At 34.4% G+C, this 14,867-nt stretch overlaps 1 protein-coding gene and 1 non-coding gene across 2 annotated transcripts in view; one reads left to right on the top strand and one right to left on the bottom strand.

Annotated features, from left to right (window-relative positions):
• Positions 1-11,741, top strand: part of LOC109027605 (uncharacterized) — a 28,465-nt gene extending 16,724 nt beyond the window's left edge. Inside the window, exons 2-3 of the mRNA XM_019030409.3 lie at positions 10,766-10,863; positions 11,626-11,741. Of these exons, the coding sequence (XP_018885954.3) occupies positions 10,766-10,863; positions 11,626-11,741 (214 nt within the window). The remainder of the gene's footprint in view (positions 1-10,765; positions 10,864-11,625) is intronic.
• Positions 11,742-14,467: 2,726 nt separating this feature from the next.
• On the bottom strand, positions 14,468-14,656 carry LOC115935530 (U2 spliceosomal RNA). Its single transcript, XR_004071140.2, has one exon. It is a non-coding gene; the product is annotated as a U2 spliceosomal RNA (small nuclear RNA).
• Positions 14,657-14,867: the final 211 nt, after the last annotated feature.

Genomic DNA, 14,867 nt, shown 5'->3' on the forward strand with positions numbered 1-14,867 from the left:
TAGCAAAGACTTGGAACCAGTCCAAATGTCCATCAATGATAGACTGGATTAAGAAAATGTGGCACATTTACAACATGGAATACTATGTAGCCATAAAAAAGGATGAGTTCATGTCCTTTTTAGGGACATGGATGAAGCTAGAAAGCATCATTCTCAGCAAACTATCACAAGGGCAGAAAACCAAACACCACATGTTCTCATTCATAAGTGGGAGTTGAACGATGAGAACACATGCACACAGGGTGGGGAACATCACACACTGGGGCCGGTTGGCAGGTGGGGGACTGGGGGAGGGATAGCATTAGGAGAAATACCTACTGTAAATGATGAGTTGATGGGTGCAGCAAACCAACATGGCACATGTATACCTATGTAACAAACCTGTTGTGTACATGTACCCTAGAACTTAAAGTATAATAAAAAGAAGAAAAAAAAAGATAATATGTAAAAGAAGGGAAAAGATACATGTGTGACAGGATGAGACAGTAAAACATATTCCTAATTTGAGAAAGATAAAGTAGAGTGACTAGAAGACAAGCAATATTTGAAGAGAGTGGCTGAGAATTCTTTTAATAGTTGAAGGATATGAATATTGATATTCAGGAAGCATTAAATTACCCAAACCATATGTATGAAGTAATCAAACAATAGGATGCTGAGTTATACGATATGTTGTCAGCCTAATTGTTATTTTTTTCCAGGCAATCTATATTTTTTGGTGGTGGTAAGATTGCCTTTTTTTTGAGATATGGAGGTGCCAAGTTGTGGATTTATTTTTTTAAATTTTGCTTGGACTCAGTATGCCCCTTTTATACGAAGACTTACCTGCTTATATAATTCAGCACTCAACAAAGTGATCATATACATTTTTAAAGCACCTATTTAGAAAAATCGAGCCTGTGTAGGTCTCAATGCATGTCAACAAATGTCTAAGAATATATAAAGAATGTATTTTCTAACCATAACCAATCATATTTAAAATAAAAAACTAAGTAGTAGTAAAGCAAATAAACAAGCAAAACTGGAAATTAAAAAAATCTAAATAACTAATCGGTTTAAGAGGACATAATAATGAATATTACAAATTTTTAAAATTAACCAAAAATAAAATAAACCAAAAGCAAACCTATGGAGTTTATTTAACATGGTACTTGGGAGGGAAATATATTTACCTCAGGGTGTTCACCTAGAAACAAACAAGAAATACATAATTTTGTTAAGTGTTCAATACAGGAATTCAGAAAAGGTAAGAATAACTTTTTTTAATTGAAGGAAAAAAATTAATTTAAATGTTGGAAAATAATGAAAAAACTGGCAAAATCAAACCTTAAGTTTCTGGAAAGAAACAAACATACAAAAAAATACATGAACCATGAAGAAAAAATACATGCATATAAAAATGTATTAATCATAGTAGAAAATGTAAAAACGTAACAACTTTGCTCAAATTTGAAACCTCAGCATAATAGATATGTTTTAAGAAATCATATACATTATTAAAAATATTATTAGATATACAAGACCTGAATATTATGACAAGTATACTACTGCTTGTGTTTTCAGAGCACGTGCAATGTGTGTCTGCATATCTTTTTTTTTTTGACTTGCTCTCTTCTCTTTGCTGAATTCTGTAATCTCCACAATATATCTTCCAGTTCAGTAATCACTGATTTCAATAATTCTTTCTTCACTATCTAATCTATTGTTTAATCTATGCATTGAGCTTTTTTAATGACTACATTTTACATATTTAATGTTTCTAGTTAGCTGTATTTTAAACCTGACATTCTTTCTTTGTGATTATGTTGTCTAGTAGTTGATACAAAAGAGAAAGTGCAAGGTCTTCAACATATTAATTCAGTACATGCATAACATAAATGGCACTGAGAAAACCTTTAGTGCTTCTCAGCAAACACTGCCCTTGCCTCCTCTCCTCTTGGGTGCATTCATCATTGCTTTGCTTTTCAAAAAATACAATGTTACCACACCAATGTATATGTTATTTCAAAAGTTTTTCTTATACTAGAGATTTATGCAAAAAAGCATATATATATATACATATCTCTTAAAATATTTTTTCAATATTATGCTTCTACCATACATCCATATTGTTTCACCTACACTATGAGTATTTCATGTATACTACATGCCCATTCTATATTCCTAATCTTCCTGATGAGCATTTGGGATATTTCCAAGTTTTGCTGTCAAAATAGTGTTGCTATAAGCATTCATGTGCCCATTCCTTGACAGTTATGTGTAATGGTTTGTACAGAAACTATATCTAGAGAAGTCAAATTGCTGCAGGATTCTAAGGAACAGGCATGTTTGTTTGCAAAATAAACTCTAATTTTTTTTCCGAAGATACCAGCAAGTACAACAGCAAGTGACTGCTCATCTCTTCAAATTTTTGCCAAAACGTGCTATGACAAATCCTTAACTTTGCAAATCCAGTGTAATCATATTCTGGAGGTTTAGAATGAGTATTTTTTATTAAGTTAAGGAAGATATCGGTCTGTCTATCTATCTATCTATCTATCTATCTATCTATCTATCTATCTATCTATCTATCGTCTATCTCTCTCTGTCTACATCATCATCATCATCTATCATCTATCATGTCTCTATCAATCATCTATGTATATTTTTATACTATAAATGGATATAGTACTATGTTAAATAATCTTCTGCATCTAGTAACATGAGGTCAAAAGTCTTCCAATTTGTCTATCTCTCTCTGTCTCTCTCACTGTCTCTCTCAACTGCCCTCACTCTCTTCCTCCTTGTCTGTCTTTCTCTATTGGAAAAAGTGCCTAGCTTTATATAATGCCATAGAAAAAAGGCCTAATTTTTTTGCTATAAATATTTTGGATTATCCTGGTTAAATTTGTTCCTAGGCATCATGTAACTTATGGCCACTACGATTGTTATTTTAAAAAGTTTAATTACCTAACTCCTGATTGTACATAAAAGTGCAGTCCATTCTTATATATTAATCCTCTATCTATACCTTTATATATTGCTCTGTCTACATATTTTAATGACATATAATACATTTTCTATAGATTCTCTTGAATTTTCATTGTAGACAATTATATAATCAGCTATTTTCATTATGTTTATTTCTTTCTTTTTTTTTTTTTTTTTGCACATGCTTGTCTTGAACTTCTGGCCTCAAGTGATTCCCCCGTGTTGGCCAACCAAAGTGCTGGGTTTACAAGCATGAGCCACCATACCCAGCCTCACCTTTTCTTTATTGTGCTTTATTATCTGTACAACTTAATTTGGATGTGAATGTCTCTGAGTTGTATATGAACATTAGAATTGTTTTCCTGGCTTGATTGTAAGCTACTTGAAAATATGCTTTCCTTTTTTTTTTTTAATGTGCCCTACTATGCTGGGCATATAAAATAGTAATAATATCTGAGAAAGTACTTTCACATATGTAATTTCACGCTGTCTAAATAAGTGTTGATTGCCATGTCTTAAAATACTGCTTTTACAGTACTGGCATAGAGCTTTGATTCTGATCTGAAGTAATACTGAGGCTTATTTATGGAACTGCCTTTTAACTTTATTAGATTTTTAAAGAAAATCATTATAAGATCATTTAAGATTATTTAAGTTATTGAGGGTGAAAGGTATTTAGATAATCTGATTTATATATCTGGACTCTGATACGTCATTTGTGATTTTACTGAAAGTATAGTTTTTCAGTAGAAAAATAGTTTTTGATTTTGGGGGTTATTAAAATCTAAATTTTCATTTTGGAAGTTCACTGATCTATGAACAAAACTTTTTCAAATGATGACTGTATTTTATTTAATTTTCAGAAAGTAAACTACAATAAAATAGTATATTCCTATGAAAAAGTAGATATATTCCCTGAGCTAATATATGACTAAAGTGTCACAAGATTCTGTTCTCATATGTAACATATTTCAATTAATGCTGACAAGTAAAATACCATTTAAACTTGTAAATGAATATTTTCCTTTTTAATTATGAGATAAATTTTTCATTTGTTTACTTTTCCTCTTTAAGATGAACTTACAAAGATTTTTTTTAGCTAAAAAAGAAGGAATGCTCTATTATTAAACTCGTTATGTATACTTACAGGGCTTTTGGAAAGAATTTCTAAAATGCTTTTTAACTTGGTTTTATGACAATTGCTGATATAGGCAAATGTTGCTTTAATCACATGAGACGGAAACTAAGGTGGATTAGGAGCAGGATCCAAATCCCTAACTGAGTTACGGGAAAATACAGTCATCATGTTTATTTCTTTTAAAGCTCACCTCATTATTTAAGACAAATTTACTGCCATTGGCTAGGAAATTCTATAACATGTTTCAAGAAGCTGTGATAGTTGGCCTCCTTGTCTTTTCCTTGATTTGTTAAATAATTATTTTTACAGGTAACCTATGAGAAAGATATGTTCTGTAGGGTTGGATAGATTTTCAAATATATGGAACATGTTTTCAAGTTCAGGAAGTTCTCTTCTAGCCTCTTAATTATTTTTAAATTTTACAGTGAATGAGTGTTAATTTTCATCTTATAGTTACTCTACATATTATTGAAATAATCATATTAATTCATAAGTGGTGAATTACATCAATTTGATTAATGCTTATTCTGTTTTTCATCCACACATTTTTTAACAGCAGAAAATTAGCTATGTACATGATGATTTGTCTTACATGTTAATGTACTTGGTTTAATCATATAATGTTTAGGATTTGTACACTTATGTTAATGAGTAAAATTGAATTGTATGTTCCTTTCTTTTTTTTTAAAGAGAAGGTAATTTTAATCACCCCATTTTCAGTGTGGTGAGTGAAGCACGATAAAATCAAGCAATTTATGGTAACCCTTATCACATTACTGATAATGATTCAGAAGTATTGCTTCCTAATTCTAGAGTCGCCTCTTTCTTATTGTGGTGACGTTTCCAGCTAACACAGGAGAGTCACATAAAATCCTTAAGTACAACTTCTGATCTGGCACTTACATCCCATATTTAAAAAATTTCCAGTGTTAATCTTTTTTCTATTTATTTATTTATTATTTATTTTATTATTATACTTTAAGTTCTAGGGTACATGTGCACAACGTGCAGGTTTGTTACATATGTATACATGTGCCATGTTCATGTGCTGCACCAATTAACTCATCATTTGCATTAGGTATGTCTCCTAATGCTATCCCTCCCCCCTCCCCCAAGCCCACAACAGGCCCCAGGGTGTGATGTTCCCCTTCCTATGTCCAAGTGTTCTCATTGTTCAATTCCCACCTATGAGTGAGAACATGCGGTGTTTGGTGTTTTGAACTTGTGATAGTTTGCTGAGAATGATGGTTTCCAGCTTCATTCATGTCCCTAAAAAGGACATGAACTCATCCTTTTTTATGGCTGCATAGTATTCCATGGTGTATATGTGCCACATTTTCTTAATCCAGTCTATCATTGTTGGACATTTGGGTTGGTTCCTAGTCTTTGCTATTGTGAATAGTGCTGCAATAAACATATGTGTGCATGTGTCTTTATAGCAGCATGATTTATAATCCTTTGGGTATATACCCAGTAATGGGATGGCTGGATCAAATGGTATTTCTAGTTCTAGATCCTTGAGGAATCGCCACACTGTCTTCCACAATGGTTGAACTAGTTTACAGTTCCACCAACAGTGTAAAATCATTCCTATTTCTCCACATCCTCTCCAGCACCTGTTGTTTCCTGACTTTTTAATGATCGCCATTCTAACTGGCATGAGATGGTATCTCATTGTGGTTTTGATTTGCATTTCTCTGATGGCCAGTGATGATGAGCATTTTTTCATGTGTCTTTTGGCTGCATAAATGTCTTCTTTTGAGAAGTGTCCGTTCATATCCTTTGCCCACTTTTTGATGGGGTTTTTGTTTTTTCTTGTAAATTTGTTTGAGTTCTTTATAGATTCTGGATATTAGCCTTTTGTCAGAAGAGTAGATTGCAAAAATTTTCTCCCATGTTGTAGGTTGCCTGTTCACTCTGATGGTAGTTTCTTTTGCTGTGCAGAAGCTCTTTAGTTTACTTAGATCCCATTTGTCAATTTTGGCTTTTGTTGCCATTGCTTTTGGTGTTTTAGACATGAAGTCCTTGCCCATGCCTGTGTCCTGAATGGTATTGCCTAGATTTTCTTCTAGGGTTTTAAAAGTATTTATATGCATTTTGAATTAGAGTTATCAAATAATAAACTTCTGACTTTCCATGCTTTCTATTGTAGGTTTGTAGTCTATTTTATTAATTTCTGCAAATATTTTATTTATTTTCTTGCTCCTATATTCTCCATTCCGTTTCTTTGTGCCTAAGTAGGTTTCTGGGCTTGTTTATTTTCAGATTTTATTGTTTTCTGATAAAAAAGTATTTACAGAATATACTTTACTCTTTCAATAGCAGTTTCATTGCTACCAGAATTGCTAGAATTCTACTAGAATTGATATGTAGTGTTTTGTTTATTATTCATTTCTGAGAATTATTTAGTTTTCCAATGACATCTTCTGTTTTCATAAATTATTTACAAGCATGTTTTTAAATCTTCATTTTTAAAATCTTTACTATAGTATACATGTGTGGATATAAACATTTATGTATTATATTAAATCTCAACTGTACATATAAAGGTTATATGTTAAAAAACCATATATTTTAAAAATGCTCACTAGAAGAAATTATTTTTAATCTTCAACTCATTGTTTTGTCTTTTACTATATGTTATTTTCTAATAGATGATATAATCTTCCTTATTTAAGGAAGACTCGTTATCTGAATTTTTCTCAGTTTATTTTTTATTATGTAAATTCATTTAAGTGGATTAATACCTCTTAGGTCCTTAATATTTTCTCTTTTATACTGAATTTTGGGTAGATTATAGCTATTAAAATGAATCCAATCATTCTAGAATTTACTTTACATTATGTGGTAAACAGTAAAACCCCTAGAAAGCCATCACCACTAGATTCATTACAAATGATTTACCATGACTCACTCTGGAACAAAGTTGGCAATAGACTTAATATAGTGATTTTTTTACCTCTTATCAATCAATCAGTACCAACCAAAGGCCTATGTTAGTATGAACAGAAATATTACCTTTTTTTTTTAGCTAAACAATCAGTTATGTTCATACCCCAACAGTTAGTTTACTTTTAATTCCACAGAATCTATACCATGACATCATGGATGGTTTGGTCTTAAATTATTTTTATTAGTGCTATTCATTTATCTTCTATACCAGGAGAAATATCTTGTTTTAATTTGCACTGCTTTAGGGGTCCACCAAGATACTTTATCAATGAAACATGATTCCAAATAAGACACTGAATTAATATACAGGATGGAGTCTTTTAGTGTTGATGTAGGATACATTCTTCAATTTTCTAGTAGTTTTGACTTTGGTGTTGTAAAATCTACTTTTTCCTTCTAATGACAATGAAATGACAGGTGCAGATGCTTCTTCAATTTTTAATTCATTATATTAAAATAAGTTATCCACTTTGAAAACTATTTCTCGTTGACATGAAAGAAGACATCCGTCTATTTAACACTATTGTGGAAGGCATGGAGCTTTGCTCATTGAAGTCCAAGACAATTTCATTTTATTTTCATTATTTATGATACATTTTTTGAATATTTAAGACAGGCTCTTGATCTTGGAGTTTTGCTAAAATTTAAAATGCAGAGGGAAGTGTGGGTTGCTCTCTATGGAACAAAACCATAATGCATGTTCTTCATTCTCAGATAAAATCTGAAGGTGAGAAAAGAGCAACTAGCACTGTGATCCCACCTTTCCGTCAGGTGCACCATCAACTTTTATTGTACTTAATCCTTATTATAGCCATTTTAGAGTGGTAATCTTAGTATCTTCAAGATTAGAAAAATATTGAGAAAAGTTAACCGTCCTATCCAATTCACAAGACTAATAAGTGGTGGAACTGTTATTTGAAGCAATACTTTCCATGTTTCAAGTCTGTATCCGTCTTTAAAAATTCTGCCTTTCAGCCAGGTGCGGTGACTCATGCCTGTAATCCCAACACTTTGGGAGGCTGAGGTAGGTGGATCACTTAAGGTCAGGAGTTCGAGACCAGCCTGATCAACGTGGTGAAACCCCGTCTCTACTAAAAACACAAAAAATTAGTCGGGCGTGGTGGCACACACCTGTAGTTGCAGCTACTCAGGAGGCTGAAGCAGGAGAATTGCTTGAACCCAGGGAGCGGAGGTTGCAGTGAGCCAAGATTGTGCCACTGCACTCCAGCCTGGGTGACACAGCAAGACTCAGTCAAAAAAAAAAAAAAAAAAAAAAAAAGAGCCTTTCTTTCACTCAGAGTCTAAGAATGTATATTTTTGTTGTTCTTAATGTGCATTAAAATTAGTTCTAAAACTGCCATGAGATTCCTGCCTTTCTCAGAAAAATCTAATGGAGAAGTTTAGAACAGCTTCCCCCCTATGAGAAGTAATGGTGATTCACCTTCCTTGTGTAAGATTTGTTGCTGACTCCTCTCTTTAAGCATTTCAGTGGCTTCTTAGAAGCCACAAAATTATAGCTTTTAAATTGCCAATGTCACATTAAAAGAATCAGTATTTCTGGAAATGGCATGCCAACATTTTCCCAATAATTATTGATAATTATTTTATTATTGAAATGGTTTTCTCTGGGAAGATATGAGCCTGTGATTCAATTTAATTATTAGGAAGAGTTTTTTTCAAGTGTATGCACACACACATGGAAACATATACACATGAATAATATTTACATATACTATGGCTCTCATTTTACTATGTAGTGATTATTTGATAAAATAATATTCTACCTGGTGCAGATTTTATTGAGATTGCTTCACTTTCTCCCACATCAGAAATTTTCTCTTGAAGTACTGAAAATATTGAAAATTTCTTTAGATGTTGCCCCAAAATTATTCAAGCTAACTAATCTATAGATTTGTAGCAAGCACATTTCCTTTTTTGAAAAAATCACCATTTCATTTTCTAATATTCTAATACATTACAAATTCTCTTTAATTCCTTAAAATCCATCAGTCTCACAATCCCACTTGAGTTTGTCTGAAAGGACCCTTCTTATTATTGAAAGTGATGCATCCTGATCCAAAGGCATTGACTGATTTATCATAGAACAATTCTCTTGAGTTTTCTTAGAATTAGAGTCACTCAAGTTGTGAAGCCACTTCCAAAGTCAGCTGCTATCTACAAAGTTTGAAGTCCCTCCACCAGGAAAATAGGGGCTCTTAGGTTATGGACAACACACTGCTTCAATTCCTGGGCTCAAATTAATAAAAGAACTTTCCTTATGTGGAACAGAAATCTATCTGCAGGACCACTCAACATGCTATTACTCTTAGCCTTTATAAAATAAAGCTATCCCTATGTCTTCATGAATGCCTTTTCATTTTTAAAGCCAAAATTTATTTGTTTCCTAAATAAGAAAACTCAAGTGGTAATTTTTGTATCCTTAAAAATAAAATAATTTTTTCAATCTTACTCCTGAAAACATGACTTTATTTCTGCAATTCTCTTCTTCCCTCCTTTTCAATAGGGATTCCGTTATACCTATATGCTATTTCTGGAGGTCTCAGGTTTTGGCATTTTTGAATGCATGTAATATTTTCTCTATAATAATATTTAGCACTAATACATGGTATCACTTGAGATTTTTTTCTAAACTTTGCACTTTGTTGTGTATATAATATCTATTTTAATTTTCCCAGCATTCCTTTGAGTAACCTTTTATTGCCACTACATCTAACTAAAAAGGAGAAATTAGAACATGGAACAGAATGATCTGTAATGTATGACAAATGTTTCTTCATAATAACCTAAGGGTTAGGCTACAATTTACATTTTTGGACTCCCTGTATTGCCACAGCCAGGACACCAAATCTTTCTACCTCCAGCTCTATCCAATGCTGCAATTTAGGACTCAGCAGTACAGGCACTCCAGCTCTGTCCACACCCATGCCAACAGCTCCCTTGATCTATGGATCGGTAAGTGGTACTGTGGTCCAACCTAGGTTAAATGGATCTGGAAGAAGTTTCACATCAACCCTGGAATGAGCTTGGAGTCTTTTAGTTATGGCATTTTGGGGACATGTTTAGACAAGAGAATGTACTTTTTATAGGTCTGAAAATTACTTAGAAAATTTCCTAAATTCAGAAGATATGTCATTTTCAAGACAAAGGTCTTTTAAGCAGCTTAGTGTTTAGTGCCCACAGCACAATAAGGTAAGCAAATTTGGAAAATATTTGGCCTATGATCTGCTTAAGAGTAGTTTCTTTTGAAAAGGCTTTATGAAGGTTGTCATTTTAGGACTAAATTTTAATGGAATATGAAAGTATGAACTCTTCCCTTTTATCGAAATAATCTTAAAATTACTAGGAGGTTAAAAATAATTCAGTGAAAAAAAAACAGTCCGTAACAAAGCTTGTCAGGGCATAGGATCTAGCATCTCTAACAAAGGCTAAACTGATTTGGTGGATAGGATTCAGGACTCTGGCATACTTGACAACAAACATTGCTTCTTCTTCTTCTTGACAGGGAGAACTACTCTAGGAACTTCCTCAAACACTGCCGAGTACTTCATGCCTGAAAGCCAAATATTCAGGTATTTAATAACACTGATTTCTTAGCTAGGGTTAAACCCTGTGGGTAGATGATTGGAGTCAGCATTTTCTCTTTTGGTTTCTAAATTGTGTTTTTGTTATTTCTCTCTCTGAATTTAGTCCCCCTGGGATTACAAGAGTGTTGAAGAAATGTTGTGACACATCGGAACACCGCGAAACACATGGACACTTTCAAATCACGGAAGACTCTCAAGGTAAGACACCTACTTGGTAGGATAGTCTTCTTGTCCACCTTGCATCCCACAAGCTAATTTTCACTGGACCATCTACTATAACTTTGGAGGAACAGTTGCCAAAGATGGCAGGGCTATGTTTTCCAGGAGCTACATCAGTTGTTGCTGATCATCAACAGAATTTTACCTCCTAAGATCACACACTTCGTGGTCTCCATCATCAGGTGTAGATTGCTGGGGCCATTGGCCATACCATTTAGCCCTGAGTTGACCAGAAGCAAAGGCCATGAAGCAGCCAATACAGAATTCTGGAGAAAAAAATGGAGAAAATAAAGAAAATAGCTGTGAATATTAGAACATTGAAAAGCATTCCTAGAAAATAAACAATGAGAAACTTATTGAAAACATAAAATGATACTAATAACTGCACGGTAACCTTGATATCTCAAGCATGCAAAACATAAATAAAAAGAGAGTTGGGAATCTCAAACTTTAATTTTCAAGTCCAGGTCTCTTGTAGCAACATGGATTGTTGAGATCTAGCAAAAAAAATGTTGACTCAGTAGGTCTTGCGTGGATGCAGAAATGGGGTTTCCAAGCATCCTGAGTCACCTTGACACAAGTGGTCCCGATCATACTCTGACAAGCAATGAAGATGCGATTGGAGTTTGGTGGTGAAACATAAGGCCAGCATATATATGGAGGGCATATCAGTCACTTCACTCACCCTATTTCAAGTGATTGTCTCTTCTCATAAATGACCCTCTCCTCTTTGTGTGCCAGGGCAACTGCTCTGTGGAAATGGGGGACAGTGGGCATCCTATTTGTGTGGACTTCTTGCACAGTTCTTGAGCTCCATGGGCAGGGTCTGCTCTGGTCTGCTCTCTGGGCCTCAGTGAAGGGTGACCAGTGCAGCCTTACATCCCGAGCCAAGCAGCTGTCTTGGGGATGCTGCTGGTTCAATACATGTTGGCCTCAACTGTGCAGGACCTGGCTGTATCCTGGGAATAGTAAAGCATCTTCTGTTGAAGGAGTCTTCTGAACCAGGTGGAACTTACATGCTATAAAACCTGATATGCACTATTTTCTTCTTAATTATTTTCCAGATATGCTGCATTTGGGGTATTGATTTTGTTTTTCAAAGCAACAAAAATATTAAGATGGCAGTGATTTGCCAAGCACTTTCATTTTTTGTTGTTGTTGTTTGTCTGTTGTTGTCGTTTTATATTGTTTTGAGACAGAGTCTCGCTCTGTCACCCAGGCTGCAGTGCAATGACGTGATCTGGGCTCACTGCAACCTCTGCCTCCTGGGTCCAAGCGATTCTCCCTCCTCTGCCTCCCAAGTAGCTGGGATTACAGACGCACATCACCATGCCTGGCTAATTTTTGTATTTTTAGTAGAGACGAGGTTTCACCATGTTGGCCAGGCAGATCTTGAACTCCAAACCTCAAGAGATCCACCCACCTCAGCCTCCCGAAGTGCTGGGATTATAGACGTGAGCCACCATGCCCAGACTAAATTTTTGTTTCCATTTTTGTAGTTATAAAAAATATTACTACACTGTTGTAAAACAAGTGTCACTTGCATCATACTTTATGGAATGTATTGTGGTGTTCCTAGTGACCTAACATAGTCTTTGCAAAAAGAAAAAAGAAACAGTGTAAGTAATTTTGAATAAAACATACTCTTGCCATCAAATTAATACCATTTGTAACAGGGGGGCTTCATAGAACATCTCCCAAGCTATTGATTTTCTAAGAGTGCCTCCTGAACTCTTAATTCAAACATGATAGAATGTTAGAAACTATAAATATACTTTTCAACCAGTGTTGATATAGGGAGACTTATAGGCAATACACACTTTTCAAAGCATTTTATACAAAAATCACATGTAGTCATACAAAAGAGTAAACGTGGAACCCAAACTTTTACAACCATATACAAGATTTAACTCCAAATGCATCAAACACTCAAATTTAAGATTTAAGATGATAAAACTCTTAGAAAATAATATGAGAGGTAATCTTCATGACATTTGATTCAGTCTTTTTAAATTAGATATGACACTTAAAACACTGAAATAAAAAATTAATTAAATTGGACTTTCTAATTTGTTTTTAAAAAATCCCTTCTACTTATCATGGGATGCTATCAAAAGAGTGAAAAGACATTCCACAAATAGGAGAAAATATTTGTAAACCATATACAAATGACATGGAATTAATATCCAGATTATAGATGGAACTCCTACAGCTCAAGAATAACAACAACAAAAAAACACAACTTAAAAGTGAGCAAAAGACTGAATAGACCTGACAATAAATACATAAAAATATGTTCAACATCACTAGTTATTAGAAAAATAGAGATCAAAACCATAATAAAAGACTACTGCATATCTATTAGAATGACTATTACTTAAAAAATATAGAAAATCAGTGTTGGTGGGGATGTGGAGAAATTGGAATCCTGCTGTATTGCTGGTAGCAATGTCAAATGGGGCAGCTGCTGCAATTTGGTGTTTTCTCAAAAACTTAAACATAGAATTGCTATGAAATCCAGTGGTTTCACTTCTAGGTGTACAGTGGAAAGAATTGAAAACAAGCATTCACACAAACATGTGTACACTCGTGTTCATAGCAGCATTGTTCACAGTAGCCAAAGGGTGGAGGCTGCCCAGGTTTCCTTCAGCAGACAGTTGGATGGATAGATGCAGTGTGGTATATGCATGCAATGAATACTTTTTCCTTTTAGAAGTAGTGATGTTCTGATACATGCTACAATATCGATGAATTTTGAGAACATTGTGCTGGGTAAAATAAGTTATGCACAAAAGCGTCTGTTTTGTACGGTTTGCCTTCTATCAGCACCTAGACTGGGTGAATTCCTAGAGACAGAAGCAGAATGGAGGTTGCAGGGGCCAAGGGAAAGGGGAAAGGGGAGTTATCATTCCTTGGTGGGGGCTTTTGTTTGGGATGTGAAAGTGTCCTGGAGATGGATGGTGGTGGTGATTGTGCAACATTGTGAGTGTGTTTGGTGTCACTGAATTGTACACTTGAAAATGGTTAGGATTCTAAATTTTATGTTGTTTTACCAAACTAAAAGCAAAAATGTCAGAAAACTTACATTGATATTCTGAATATGATTCACGGAACATCACGATCTCACCTAGATACTGAAAAAAATGTGTGCACCAAGTGCAGGCAAATAGAGAATGTTTGTGGACAGTGACTTTCACTAGGAGAGGCTTTGCTGTGCCCACTTATTAGGAGCCATTCTCTACTGTTTACTGCACTAGTCCTAAAACTGCTTCCACTATGACTTTCTGACAGAGCGCTTGTTTTTGCCCAGTATTATAAACTGAGTTACATAAAGGCAGAGCAAATGCTAAAGCAAACTGGACAGCAGTAAGTGGAGAGACATTATTGCAAACAAGCACCTGGTAACAGCTGTGTTAGTTGGTAAGTGAAAAGGAGCTCATAGGCAAAGCCTGTTACACCCCAGCATGGCAGCTTGCTGCTTAGATGTGGGCTTTTGCTGTTTTTGTTGTGCCACTTACTGTTAACTGGTTGTGTGTTTCTAACATTTCTCATTTCAATTTATGGAAAATTGTTACCCAATTGCCAGTTTTATGCAGAACATCTGATTAGCAGGATCAAACGGTCAACATTAAGCATGTGTATATTATTTTCAACCATCTCCCTGCTCCAAAAATCCACTTAATATGTTGTGCTGGGATAGAGGAAGTACCAGATATTAAACTGATAAAAACAGATTCTACACTTGATCTTAGCCAAAAGACCTAGAAGGGATTCTCTCCTTTAATCTCTTGCACCTCAGATCCTTTAATCTCTTGCTCCTCAGATCCTTTAATCTCTTGCTCCTCAGACTTGGTAGGAGAAATTTTGTCTTAACATTCCTTAGCTTTGCTGAAGCAAGTCTTACACATGCATTCTTCATTAGCCTTATATTCATTATATTCTGATCCTGTTTTTTATGCATAAAAAACAGAGGTAGGTTCTGA

The sequence above is a fragment of the Gorilla gorilla genome, chromosome 6 (assembly GCF_029281585.2).
Source record: "Gorilla gorilla gorilla isolate KB3781 chromosome 6, NHGRI_mGorGor1-v2.1_pri, whole genome shotgun sequence".
In the NCBI taxonomy this organism is placed as follows: Eukaryota; Metazoa; Chordata; class Mammalia; order Primates; family Hominidae; genus Gorilla; species Gorilla gorilla.